General features: G+C 43.1%; 1 protein-coding gene across 1 annotated transcript in view; it reads left to right on the forward strand.

Moving 5' to 3' along the window:
• The window catches only part of LOC135229035 (glycine receptor subunit alpha-3-like), a 92,161-nt gene extending 86,209 nt beyond the window's left edge, over positions 1-5,952 (forward strand). Inside the window, exon 6 of the mRNA XM_064278770.1 lies at positions 5,818-5,952. Within this exon, the coding sequence (XP_064134840.1) occupies positions 5,818-5,952 (135 nt within the window). The remainder of the gene's footprint in view (positions 1-5,817) is intronic.
• Positions 5,953-13,952: the final 8,000 nt, after the last annotated feature.

The raw sequence follows: 13,952 nt of genomic DNA on the forward strand, positions 1-13,952 counted from the left end.
CCCGTTGCTGTTGAGTCAATTCCGACTCTTAGTGACCCTAAGGAACACAGTGGAACTGCCCCATAGAGTTTCCAAGGAGCACGTGGTGGATTCAAACTGCCGACCTTTTGGTTAGCAGCTGCAGCTCTTAACCACTATGCCACCAGGGTTTCCAAGCATAATAATTATATAAGCTTTTCACTACCAGTGTTTAACAGCATGATTTATCACCAGTCTGCTATTTAATTTGTATTAATAATTCTTCATTCTACAAATGTTGACTCAGGGCCTACCATATTCTGGGATGCACTAGAAGACTATAGAAATGAAGAGGAAGCGGTTACCGTCTAGTAGGTGAGCCAGGCTTTCCAAAGGTGCAGTGCATGCTACCTGGAATACAAGTGTGCCACCCACAATGCCACTAAACCTTTTGGGGACCGTCAGAAAGGTGTCCTGGAAAGCAGAATGTGTTATGAGTCTCAACGAGAGAGCAGGGGGCTCCCAAGAACATGCCAAGGGGAAGAGCAAGCCCACTCAGAAAGAATAACAAAGGAATTGCTGGAAGGTTTGTGAATAGGTATCCACGGGGAGAATGTAATGGGTATAGAGGAGAGAGCAGGAGGTTCCCAAGAACACGCCAAGGGGAAGAACAAGCCCACTCAGAGAGAATAACAAAGGAATTGCTGGAAGGTTTGTGAATAGGTATCCAGGGGGAGAATGTAATGGGTATAGAGGAGAGAGCAGGAGGTTCCCAAGAACACGCCAAGGGGAAGAACAAGCCCACTCAGAAAGAATAACAAAGGAATTGCTGGAAGGTTTGTGAATAGGTATCCAGGGGGAGAATGTAATGGGTATAGAGGAGAGAGCAGGGGGCTCCCAAGAACACGCCAAGGGGAAGAACAAGCCCACTCAGAGAGAATAACAAAGGAATTGCTGGAAGGTTTGTGAATAGGTAGTGTAGTTTGAGGACTGATGTGCATGGAGAACAGTCTACTACCTGTCTGTCAGTCTGTCCTACTGCAGTGGCTTGAGTGTTACTGAGATGCTGGAAGCTATGCCACTAGTATTTCAAATACCAGCAGGGCCACCCATAGTGGACAGATTTCAGCAGTTGCCAGACTAAGACAGACTGGGAAGAAAGGCCTGGCCACCTACTTCCGAAAATGAGCCAGTGAAAACTGTATAGATCAACACAGAACATTGTCCAATTTGCTTGCCATGGACACATCATCAGGAGGGGTCAATTATTGGAGAAGGACATCATGTTTGGTGAAGTAGAGGGCCAGCAAGGGCAGGAAAGACTACATTTCGTTTATCCATTCATCTGTTGATGAACATGTAGGCGGTTTCCGTCTTTTGGCTCTTATGAAAAGTGCTGTAATGAACATTGGTGTACAGGGTTCTGTTTGCATTCATGTTTTCGCTTCTTCTGGGTGCATACCTAGGACTGGGTTTGCTGGATCTCAGGGTCATCGTATGTATAACTTTTTGAGGCATGGCCAAAACTGTTCTGCACAGCAGCTGTAGCATTTTACACTCCCGGCAGCAATGGATGAAGGCCTGTTTGCTTTAGAATCTGCTAGAGTCATCTACATGGGGAAAGCGAGCTTCAAAGACTTTGAAAATGTCTGGCCAATAAGGAAAGTTATATGTAGGTGTGTGTCTGTGTCTGTGTCTGTGTCTGTGTCTGTGTCTGTGTCTGTGTCTGTGTCTGTGTCTGTGTGTCTGTGTCTGTGTCTGTGTCTGTGTCTGTGTATCTGTGTCTGTGTCTGTGTCTGTGTGTCTGTGTCTGTGTCTGTGTGTCTGTGTCTGTGTCTGTGTCTGTGTCTGTGTGTCTGTGTCTGTGTCTGTGTCTGTGTGTCTGTGTCTGTGTCTGTGTGTCTGTGTCTGTGTCTGTGTCTGTGTCTGTGTCTGTGTGTCTGTGTCTGTGTCTGTGTCTGTGTCTGTGTGTCTGTGTCTGTGTCTGTGTGTCTGTGTCTGTGTCTGTGTGTCTGTGTCTGTGTGTCTGTGTCTGTGTCTGTGTCTGTGTGTCTGTGTCTGTGTCTGTGTCTGTGTGTCTGTGTCTGTGTCTGTGTCTGTGTGTGTGTCTGTGTCTGTGTCTGTGTCTGTGTCTGTGCGTGTAGAGAGGGAGAGAGAGAGACAGAGGAAAGAGACAGAGGCTCGGATTTATTCATGATGGAAAAATTAAACATGATCAGCAGGGTCATTTTAATTCTAAGTGAGCAACTTCAATTTCCTGTAGAAAAATTCTACAGCTAAAAGAAAGAAAAGCATCACCTGCTGCAGACGTGTTTGGCGAGGTTTTCCATTATCACGAGCTTCATGGTTACAGGCCATGTTCCTGAGAGGTGAAATAAAAATGTTGCCCTTAGGAATGGCATGTCAAGGAGACTTTCTGAGAAAAGAGGAAAGTAAATGGCTGTAAAAAAATCAGAGAGAGAGAGAGACAGTTCTCGTACAGACTTAAATATAATCGTGGCCCCCACCTCCCTGGCCACCAGAGAGGGCCGCTTGTTCACTGTATTCCTGTGGTTGTAGACAGGACATTCTCTCACCTTCTCTTCCCACCTTGCTCAGAAGAACAATGATCAGAATAGACCCTACATTCTCAAGACGCTTTTATCAATGCAATTCTTTGTTTCTAAAGACATTTTTTCATCAAATAACAATAGAATTATGTTAATTTTTTTATATACAAGTTTAGATTAAAGTTTCAAAGCTTCCTGCTGGCACAACCTCAAAGTTTGTGGTTCAAGCCCGCCCAGCAGTGCTGTGGAAGAAAGGCCTGGCACTCTGCTTCCAAGAAGATTACAGCCAAGAAAACACTGTGGGTCAGCTCTACTCTGCAACGCATGGGGTTGCCAAGAGTCAGAATCAACTGGCAACTGTTTTTGTTTTTTTAGGTGACATAGGTGGAATTCCTGGGCATACAACAGGATATACATTTGTGTGTATGTATATTATATGTATATGTATATATATATATATGTATAAGGAGCCCTGGTGGCACGGTGGCTAAAGCACTCAACTACTAACTGAAAGGTCGGCAGTTTGGAACCACCAGCAGCTCCTTGGGAGAAAGGTGTGACAGTCTGCTTCCATAAAAGATTTACATCCTTAGAAATCCCCTGAGGTCACTGAGTTAGAATCAACTCAACAGCAGTGGGTTTTTTTTCTTTTTTGTATATGCATGTATTATATATAAAAACTTATTTATGTATATATATGTTTGTCATTGTTGTTAGGTGCCATCAAGTTGGTTCCAATTCATAGTGACCCTATAGGAGAGATTAGAACTGCCCCATAGGGCTTCCAAGGAGCGCCAGGTGGATTTGAACTGCTGACCTCTTGGTTATCAGCCAAATGCTTAACCACTGCCCCACGAGGGCTCCATATATACATATATGCGTATGCTTGGCTGCTGACCAAAAGATCGGCAGTTCAAATCCACTGGCCACTCCTTGGAAGCCCTATGGGGCAGTTCTGCTCTGTTGTATGAGTGAGAATAGACTTGAAGGCAATGGGTTTGGCTTTTTTTAATTTGTTTATATGTATACACACAGAGAGAAGTTTATATGTATACACATAGATTTATTTCTACATAATATTTACGTATATAAATAAATACATGTCTGAGTGTGTGTATATATATATACACATATATATATGTATCCAAAAAAAAAAAAAAAAAACACACAACACGCTGCTATCAAGTTGATTCCAATTTATAATGTCCCTACAGGACAGAGTAGAACTTCCCTATAGGGTTTCCAAGGCTGTAATCTTTCTTCAGCTGAGCTGCTGGTGGTTTTGTACTGACTTTTCAGTTAGCAGTCGAGTGCTTTAACCACTGTGTCACCAGAGCTCCTTATATACATCCATCCATCCATCCATAAATACATATACTCAGATTTAGGACTGGAGTTTCAAAAACCAGGTCAACACACCAGAAACAGACTCATTTTAAAGACAGCAAGACTTAAAGCCAGTTATTCAGGGGTAAGCAATGATTAGATCAATTAGAACAGGTTTCTTCCCACGTATTTCCTGGAAAGCCTTGCTTTAGGAAGGTATTGCAAATACCCTGAAAGCCTTTGATTCAAATGTGTGGATAATGAGGTTAAAAGAAGTTTGTACCTGCCTCCCGTGTATTCCAAATTCCAATTCTCACATTTATTAAAGCAGCCATATTGCTTTTCGTGGATTGATATTAAAAGAGCCAAAAACCCCAAACCAGTGGCTGCCGCGTCAAAGCCAACACACGAGGACCCCACATGTGCAGAGCACAGCTCCCTAGGGTTTCCAATGGCTGTGACGTTTTGGAAGTACATTGCCAGGCCTTCTCAACTCTGGGTGGGCTTGAACCACCAATCTTTTGGTTAGTAATTGAGTGCTTAACTGTTTGCACCACTCAGAGGCTATATGAAGTTATAAGAAACAGCTACAAATTTAAATTTTAAAAAATGACATACTGCATTTACTATTTTATATATTGGGTTTGGGAGCCCTGGCAGAGCAATGGTTAACCACTTAGCTGCTAATCAAAAGCTTGTTGGTTTGAACCCAGCCAGCAGCACTGTGGAAGAAAGACCTGGCAATCTGCTCCCATAAAGATTACAGCCGAGAAAACCCTATGGGCAGTTTTACTGTGTCACATGGGGTCGCTGTGAGTTGAAAATGGACTCAGCACCTAATAACAACATTGAGTTTCTGAAGGTGGTTTCATTTTGGGGGCAAGTGGAGGTTGGAGGGAGTTGCCTGGCAACTTTCCCTGGCGGCAATGCCGCTGGCTCTTCTGGGGTCTCCAAGACAATAAAATGCAGTGTTCGGCTCTGCTTGGGACAGTCGTCAGCGCAGAATTACCCCAGGTCCATTTATGCTATGTCATAGACACCTTTTATAAGCCTTGCAGCTGTGTGCCTGGCAGGCGTGTTAGCACACCAAGTCCTTGGCTGCAAAAAAACTCAGGGACAAGGAACGTCACCAACTCCTGCTCCCCATGTCCCACCTGTATTGTCTCAAAGTTTTCTTTCAACACTGTTTTATTTTTGGCACCCGCTTTGTTGAGATATGATTCACATGCCATACAATTTACCCATTTGAAGTGCGCGTTTTGGTGGTTTTTAGTATAGTCAGAGGTGTTCAGCCATCGCCACAATGAATTTCAGCACGTTTTCCTCACCCCCAAAAGAAACCCCATACCGTTTTACCCTTTAGTTTTTCCAGCTCACTTCCTCTTCTGTCTTACTCTGTGATGCTGCCGTTTGGATTGCCCGCCTCATTCACAGGAGTTGGCTCTGCGTAAATTTAGTTATTTCCTGGGCTGAAAGCCACTGTCAGAGGTTTAAAAACTATATCACATCATTGAGACAGGAAAAAAAAAATGAGTTGTTGTCTCTCAAAGCAATTTCAATGATATTAAAACGCAGAGACCAAACGGGATAAGCAAAACACAGAGGAGAGTTGACGGCTGGATGGGGAAAGGTTGCTGCAGGAAGTACTAACTCACTTTTACTTGTATTTTCCTCCTTTAGTGTCAGGCCTATTTCACTTCTTTCTCAAATGCCCATTAAAAAAAAAATTCAAACCTAGAGAGAAATAGAATAATACCATGAACACCTGTATACCCTTCACGGAGATTCACTAATTATTAATATTTTACCTTTTTTTGTCTCCTTTATTAGTTTGTTGTACCATAGTTCCTTGTATGCTGCTGTGATGCTGGAAGCAATCCCATGGGCCTTTCAAATACCAGCAGGGTCGCCCATGGTGGAGAGGTTTCAGTGCAGCTGCTGGACTAAGACTAGGACGAAAGACCTGGCGATTTATTTCTGAAAGGCAGCCAGTGAAAACCCTGTGGATCCCAACAGCACACTGTCCTATACAGTACTGGATGACGAGCCCCTCGGGCTGGAAGCCGACCAGAACACATGGTGGTCACAGCAATGGACTCAAGCCGACCGACAATCATGAAGATGGTGCAGGGCCGGGCAGTGTGCATAGGGTTGTCGTGAGTCAGAGCTGACTAGACAGCCAGTAACAACACAGAGGTTTGCTTGTGTTCTTTCTCTCTCCCCATGCATAAATACACACACACACATTGTTGTTTTGAGTGCTGTCCAGATCCTCTGACTCACAGCAATCCCATGTGACTTAGGAGAACTGCCGCATAGGGTTTCCTAGGCTGTAGCCTTTACAGCAGCAGATTGCCAGGTCTTTCTCACGCAGAGCCTCTTGTGTGGGTTCTGACTGCTAACCTTTCACTTAGCAGCCAAGGCCTTAACTATTGCACTACCAGAGTTATATATATATACATATATATATATATTTCGTTGTTTTTCTTGTTAGGTGCTGTAGAGTTGATTCCAACTCAAAGGGACCCTATATAGAACAGAATGAAACACTGCCTGGTCCTGCACCATGCTCACAATCGTTGTTATGCTTGAGCCCATTGTTGCAGCCACCGTGTCAATCCATTTCGCTGAGAGTCTTCCTCTTTTTCGCTGCCCCTCTACTTTACCAAGCAGGATGTCCTTCTCCAGGGACTGGTCCTTCCTGATAACATGTCCAAAGTAGTTGGGATAAAGTCTCACCATCCTCTCTTCTAAGGAGCATTGTGGCTATACTTATTGCAAGACATGTGTATATATATATATATATATGTATACACACACATATATACAGTGGTGTAGGAAACCCTGGTAGTGTACAGGTTAACAGCTATGGCTGCAAACTAAAAGGTTGGCAGTTCAAATCCACCAGGCACTCCTTGGAAATTCTACAGGGCAGTTCTGCTCTTTCCTATAGTGTCACTAGGAGTCGGAATAGACTTGACAGCAGTGGGTTTATATACACTTCTGAATCATTTAAAAGTAATGCACCAAGACATGTTTAACACTAAATTCTTCAGGGTGCGTCTCTTCAAAACAAAGACATTCTCCTACATAACCATAGTAAAATTATCACTGTCATGTCTAAGATATTTAAAAATTGACACAATAATGTCCTCTAATGTACTGTCCCATATTACAAATTTTCTGTTGTGTCAAAATTGCCCTTTATAATTGTTTTTTATATAAACTCAGGCTCCATTAATGACTGTGCCTGTCTTTTGGTTGTCACGTCTTTTTATTCTCTTTTAACCTGGAGCTGTCCCTCTGCCTTTTGGGTTTGTTTGTTTCACAGATTTGACAAGTGTAAAGAGTTCATGCTGGCTATTGCATAGAGTGCCCTTCACCCTGAATTTGTTTCATGGCTTTCTCATGAGCGGATTCCATTTAAGCTTTTTGGAAAGGACATTATGTAGGTGATTTTAGGCACATCATTTCAGAAATGTTAAGTTCTGCCTTTGCTAATTCATTCTCTTTATAATCTACCCAAAGCAAACCCATTGCAGCAGAATGGATTCTGACTCAACAGGTATGTATATATCCAAAGAGCTCTGGTGGCACAATGGTTAAGTGCTCCACTGCTAACTGACAGGTTGGTGGTTCGAACCTATCCTATGGCTCTGCTGGAGAAAGATCTGGGGATCTGTTCCTGTAAAGGCTTCAGCCTAGAAAACCCTACGGGGCAGTTGTTCTCTGTCACATGGGGTCACTGTGAGTCAACATGGACTACACCGTGCCTAACAATAACAACATGTATATATTCACCATACCAAAAGGGATACTGGAAAAACTGGCTCCAATAAAACCACTTGTTCTTTTTTCCCTTTTTTATTATACTTTAGATGAGTGTTTATAGAACAAACTAGCTTCTCATTAAACAATTAGTACGTGTATTGTTTTGTGACATTGGTTACTGACCCCATGACATGTTAACACTCTCCCATTTTCGAACTTGGGTTCCCTATTGCCAGCTTTCCTGTCCCCTCCTGCCCTCTAGTCCTTGCCCCGGGGCTGGTGTGCCCCTTTAGTCTTGTTTTGTTTTATGGGCCTGTCCATTCTTTGGCTGAAGGGTGAACCTCAGGAGTGATTTCATTACTGACCTGAAAGGGTGTCCGGAGGCCGTACTCTCAGGGTTTCTCCAGTCTCTATCAGGCCAGTAAATCTGGTCCTTTTTTTCTGAGCTAGAATTTTGTTTTAGCACTGAAGGGGCAGTGCTTAGGCATTTGGCTGCCAACCAAAAAGTTGATAGTTTGAATCCACCAGCTGCTCCTTGTAACCACTATGGGGCAGTTCTACTCTAACCTATAGCATTGCTCTGAGTCGGGATCAACTCAAGGGCAATTTTTTTTTTTTTTTGGTATAGTATACCCCTTTGATTTTTCTATGTTACTTGATTTTTCCAGTGGAATTCTGATAGTGGGATTTTTCGTTCTTTGTTGGAGGTCACCTTCGTTTTAAAATTATATAGCCAAAAAAGTTCTTAGTACTTGCGTTTTCATGAAGAACACTATTTGTTAAGTTCCAAGATCAGAATTAGCTTTTGATATTTATTCCATGGGTCTTCATCTCATATCAACTATAAAAAATAAACAGTTGCCGTGGCTTCAACTCTAAGCCACGTGTGTCAGAGTAGAACTGTGCTCCATAGGGTTTTCAATGGCTGATTTTTTTCAGAAATAGATCTCCAGGCCTTTCTTCTGAGGTACCTGTGGGTGGACTCGAACTTCCAACCTTTAGGCTAGCAGCCAAGCATGTTAACCGGTTGCACCACCCAGGGACTCCCAAACCAAACCAAACCCTGTGCCATCGAGTCAATTCTGAATCATAGCAACCCTGTAGGACAGAGTAGAACTGCGCCATACAGCGCCTGGCGGATTCAAACTGCTGACCCTTTGTTTAGCAGCCGTAGCACTTAACCATTATGCCACCAGGGTTTCCAACATATACCCCAAAAGCCAAACCTGTTGCCATTGAGTCCAGTTGGACTCATACACCGGGTTATTAATGGCTGTACTTGTCCAGGTGAGAATCTTTCCTGAGACCAAAACCCATCTTTGGCTGTGGGGGAAATGCATTCTCTTACTATCTATAAGCCTTTTTCTTCCCACAATTAGTTTGTCTCCACTTTGGACTTGTTTTCAGTGTATTTCATTTGGAATTTTTCATCATTTTAGTATTCATGTTTGGGTACTTAAGAATTTTTCATCATTAGGATAAAAATTCCTCCATTATCTGAAATTAAAATTTTCATTTGCTGATTCAAAGATTTCAATGTTTCAGAGTAGATCTTTTTATTCCTACACCACTAGTAGTGAATGGTTTTACAAAAGAGTAAAATTTCCTATTAACTGAAATATACACTTTAAAACTAAAACCCCCAGCTGTCGAGTGGCTTCTGACTCAAGTAGTGGCTGGTGGATTCGAACCACCGACCTTTAGGTAGCAGCTGTAGCTCTTAACCACTATGCAACCAGGATTTCCTTTAGAGATCTTTTTTTTTTGCCATGGAGTCAACTCCAAGTAGAACTGTGTTGCTTAGAGTTTTCAGTGGCTGAGTTTTGGGAAGGAGTTTGCCAGGCCTTTCTTCGAATGTACCTCTGTGCAGACTCGAACCTCCAAACTTTTGATTAGCAGCCAAAAATGTTCACCATTTGCACCACCCAGGGACTCCTTAAAGTTCTTAAGGAAACATTCAGATGTGTTTTTGATAATTACTCTCAATATTATCTTTATCTAAAACCCAATTTGCTATCTCTTAACATTCAAATCCCTGTACACTTCCAGCCTAACCTCTGATTACACTCAACACAGGTTTTGGATCCAGACATTCTGCACGTTTTCCAGAACCTTCCACATGCTTTGGATTTTCCTGCCCCCCTATTTAGTGCCCAGGTTGCTAATACCCTACTCCTCATCTGTTACGTGGAATCATCTCAGTATTGACCTCTCCCTATCTTTTACTGAGTGCCACTTCAAATAGTGACACCTCCACAGCCGACCTGTTATGGACCGAATTGTGTCCCCCGCAAAATGTCTATCAACTTGGCTGAGCCATGATTCCCGGTATCATGTCATTGTCCACCATTTTGTCATCTGATGTGATTTTCCTATGTGTTGTAAATCCTACCTCTATGATGTTAATGAGGTGGAATAGGCGGCAGTTATGTTAACGAGGCAGGACTCAATCTACAAGATTGGATCATGTCTTGAGCCAATCTATTTTAAGATATAAAAGACAGAAGCAAGCAGAGAGATGGGAGAACCTCATACCACCAAGAAAGCAGCACTGGGAACAGAGGGCATCCTTTGGACATGAGATTCCTGCACAAAGAAGCTCCTTCTAGTCCTTTGTGTTATGGATTGAATTTTGTCCCCCCAAAATGTGTGTCAACTTGGCTACACCCTGATTCCAGTATTGTGTGATTGTCCATCTTTTTGTCATCTAATGTGACTTTCCCATGTGTTATAAATCCTACCTCTATGATTTCAATGAGGTGGAATAGGTGGCAGATATGTTAATAAGGCAGGGCTCAATCTACAAGATTGGATTGTGTCTTGAGCCAATCTCTTTTGAGATATAAAAGAGAGAAGCGAGCAGAAAGACATGGGGACCTCATATCACCAAGAAAGGCAATGTCCAGGCACAGAGTGCATCCTTTGGTCCTGGAGTTCTTACATGGAAAAGCTCCTAGTCCAGGGGAAGATTGATGACAAGGACCTGCCTCCAGAGACGAAAAGAAAAAGGCTTCCCGTGGAGATGGCACTGTGATTTTGGACTTCTAGCCTACCAGAGTGTGAGAAAATAGGTTTCTCTTTGTTAAAGCTGTCCAATTGTGGTGTTTCTGTTACAGCAGCACTGGATAACTAAGACACCACCCAGCTGACAGCCCGTCTCTTGTGCTTGGTATTTGTGTGTGTGTGTGTGTATGTGTGTGTGCAGTGTACTTGTCCAACATATACGTGTGTACTCACACACAATACACACACACGTATTTTCCTGTCTACCTTGAAGGCATGTGGTATAGTGCAAGGCATGTGGATTCTGGAGTTAGGGGAACCTAACCCAAATCATGACTCTGTTACCATGTGGTAACTATGGCCTTCACCTCTTTTGCTTTCCCCTCTCTGTAACAGTGGGTCTCTATAACTGACCTTAAGGGGGCAGTGGTGGGTCAGCGGTAGACTCCTTACCTTTCATGCAGGAGATGGGGGATCCACTCCCAGCCAGTGTACCTCATGTCCAGCCACCACCCGTCTGTCAGCGGAAGCTTGTATACTGCTGTGATCCTGAACAGGTTTCAGGGGAGCTTCCAGATTAAGACTGACTAGGAAGAAAGGCCTGGCAATCTATTCTGAAAATCAGCCATTGAGAACCTTGTAGATGACAACAGTCTGATCTCCACCTGTCTTAGTCATCTAGTGCTGCTGTAACAGAAATACTGCAAGGGGGTGGCTTTAACAAAGAGAAATTTATTTCTTCACAGTAATATAGGCTTAAAGTCCAAATTCATGGTGTCAGCTCCAGGGGAAGGTTTTCTCTCTCTCTGTCGGCCTTCTCATCAACCTTCACCCAGACTTTGAGCTTCTCTGCACAGGGACCCTGAGTCCAAAGGATTTCTTCTGCTCCCAGCACTACTTTCTTGGTGGTATGTGGTCCCCCTGTCTGTCTGCTCGCTTCTATCTTTTAAATCTCAAGAGATTGCCTCAAGACACAATCCGATGTTGTAGTTTGAGTCCTGCCTCACTAACACAACTACCACCCATCCTCCCTCATTAACATCACAGAGGCAGGATTTCCAACACATAGGAAAATCACACAACACTGGGAATCATGGCCCAGCCCAATTGATACACACATTTTTGGGGGGGCATAATTCAATCCATGACACCAACCACGCATTGGGATGGCACAGGATCAGGTAGTGTTTCATTCCATTGTGCACGGGGTCACCATGAGTCTAGGCTAACTGCACAGCACCTAACAACAGCTCTCGTGATTCATAGAGAAACTATAGGGAGGAGCAGAGCTGCCTCGTAAGGTTTCCTAGGCTGTACTCATGACGGAAGCAGACTGCCGTATCTTTCTCTTGCAGAGCAGCAGGTGGCTCCGAACCGCTGACCTTTTGGTTTAGCAGCCAAGCACCTAACCATTGTGCCACCAGAGCTTCTTAACAACATTACCTTCCTAATATGGTTGCTATTGAATAAATACCACATGTAAGGGAAGTCTCAGTGCACAAAGCATGGGCCATCCCAGTTCTTCCTCTTTAAGGGGATAATCTTCACCCTCCCTGTGTTTTGCACGGTGGTATATAGATAGAAGGAGCTCAATTATATGTTGTTGTTACACTCACTGATTTTAAAATTATGCCTCATCAGTTTTCAAATTGCGTGAAATGAAATATCAGTCTGTCATCTCCGTTGTCGATTGTGAGACCCAGGTTTATAGTGGAACGCATTAAACAGTTTACACCATCTTTTCTTTTTTTAATAGTTTATTTTACTTTTGCTGTTGTTGAGGATATACACAGCAGAACTTCCACCGATACAACAGTTTCTGCACATGCCATTCAGTGACATTGATGACATTCTTTGAGTGGTGCAGCCATTCTTACCCTCCTTTTCTGAGTTGTTATTCTTGCCCCACTAACATAAACTCACTGTCCCCCAAGCTGCCTATCTCATCTCTCAACAGTTGCTGTTGTCAGTTTGATCCCATATAGAGAGCTCTTTTAAAGAGCACAAGGCTCAAGGCAGACATTCTTTACTAATTAAGCTATTCTCAGTTTAAAGAAGATTTCAGGGAATATATTTGTTTACGATTTAAACATGATCTCAGGCCAACAGTTTCGGGAGTTGTTACACCAACTTTTGACATTTTCTTTAACAATGGTTTCAATCATCTCAAGCCCAAAATGTGTCATTTCTCCTTTTCTGTAACCAGCCCTGGAATTGCTCATTCATTCTTAGCTTGCTTGAGATCACTCTGATTCCCATCTCCTCCCTGGCTACCTCCCCTCCCCATTTGTCCTTAAGGAACATTGTTCCTTTAAGTAAAAGCTCCTCAAGTGAGGAGAGAAAAGCTGGTTTCTCTGCCAAGGAAACCCCCTGGCCTCTAGAAAAGCTGTCAGAGTCTCCCAAGTGTGTGCAAATAAATTAATTCGCTTCACGGGTATAGAAAACAGGCTGGGAGGCTTATTTTTCCACCAGCCCAGAGAGGCCTTTAATTTCAGCTCATTGAATTAAGCATGGGATCTTGCTAAGTGGTGAAACACAGCTCAACCTCAGGGCTTTCCTGAACAAATAACTCTTCTACAGAAACTACAGGTAATTGAGTTGGCGTCGATGGGCTATTACGTCTGCGCTTCCAGAGTTCAGGTATTGGCTTAATTTTCCCCAAAGTGGAAGCTGAATGAGTGATGCATTTCCTTTGTATCTGTCCTGGCATTTGGCGCCCAGCCGTCCACTGTAAGGACACCTTCTACGATAGGAAATGTGATTAAGTAGAAGGTGCAAATTCAAACTCAAGAAAGGGAGGCTGATGAAATGTCACACTCGTAATGAGAATTAAATCTGTTTTCATCTATCCTTTTAAATTATGGACAATTAGGTGAGGGGATCTTAAATCGTTTAGCTCAGAAAATAATACGCTTCCGTTCCACCAAATGCAGCCTTATTAGGTGGTATTTTGATAGTAGGCACCTTTTTGTCTATTGGGCCTAAGTTAAAATTCCAGTTTTCCCCCTGAATAACAATGGGTCTTTGAATTAATCATTTAATCTCTTTGAGCCTTGTTTGTAAAATGGGCATCGTGTTTGTTTTTGTTGTTAGGTGCCATGGAGTCGACTCTGACTCACAGAGACCTTAGGTATCATAGAACAAAATGTTGCCAGGTCCTGCACCATCTTCAGGAGTACTGGTATGTTTGAGCCCGTTTTGGGGGCTGTTGTGTCAATCCATCTCATGAAGAGTTCCCCTCATTTTCACTGACCTGCCCATTTACAAGCATGTAAAGTATGTAATGCTGTTGTTAGCTGCTGTCAAGTTGGCGCATGATGCATAGTGACCCCATGCAGGGCACAA

The sequence above is a fragment of the Loxodonta africana genome, chromosome Y (genome assembly GCF_030014295.1).
Source record: "Loxodonta africana isolate mLoxAfr1 chromosome Y, mLoxAfr1.hap2, whole genome shotgun sequence".
In the NCBI taxonomy this organism is placed as follows: Eukaryota; Metazoa; Chordata; class Mammalia; order Proboscidea; family Elephantidae; genus Loxodonta; species Loxodonta africana.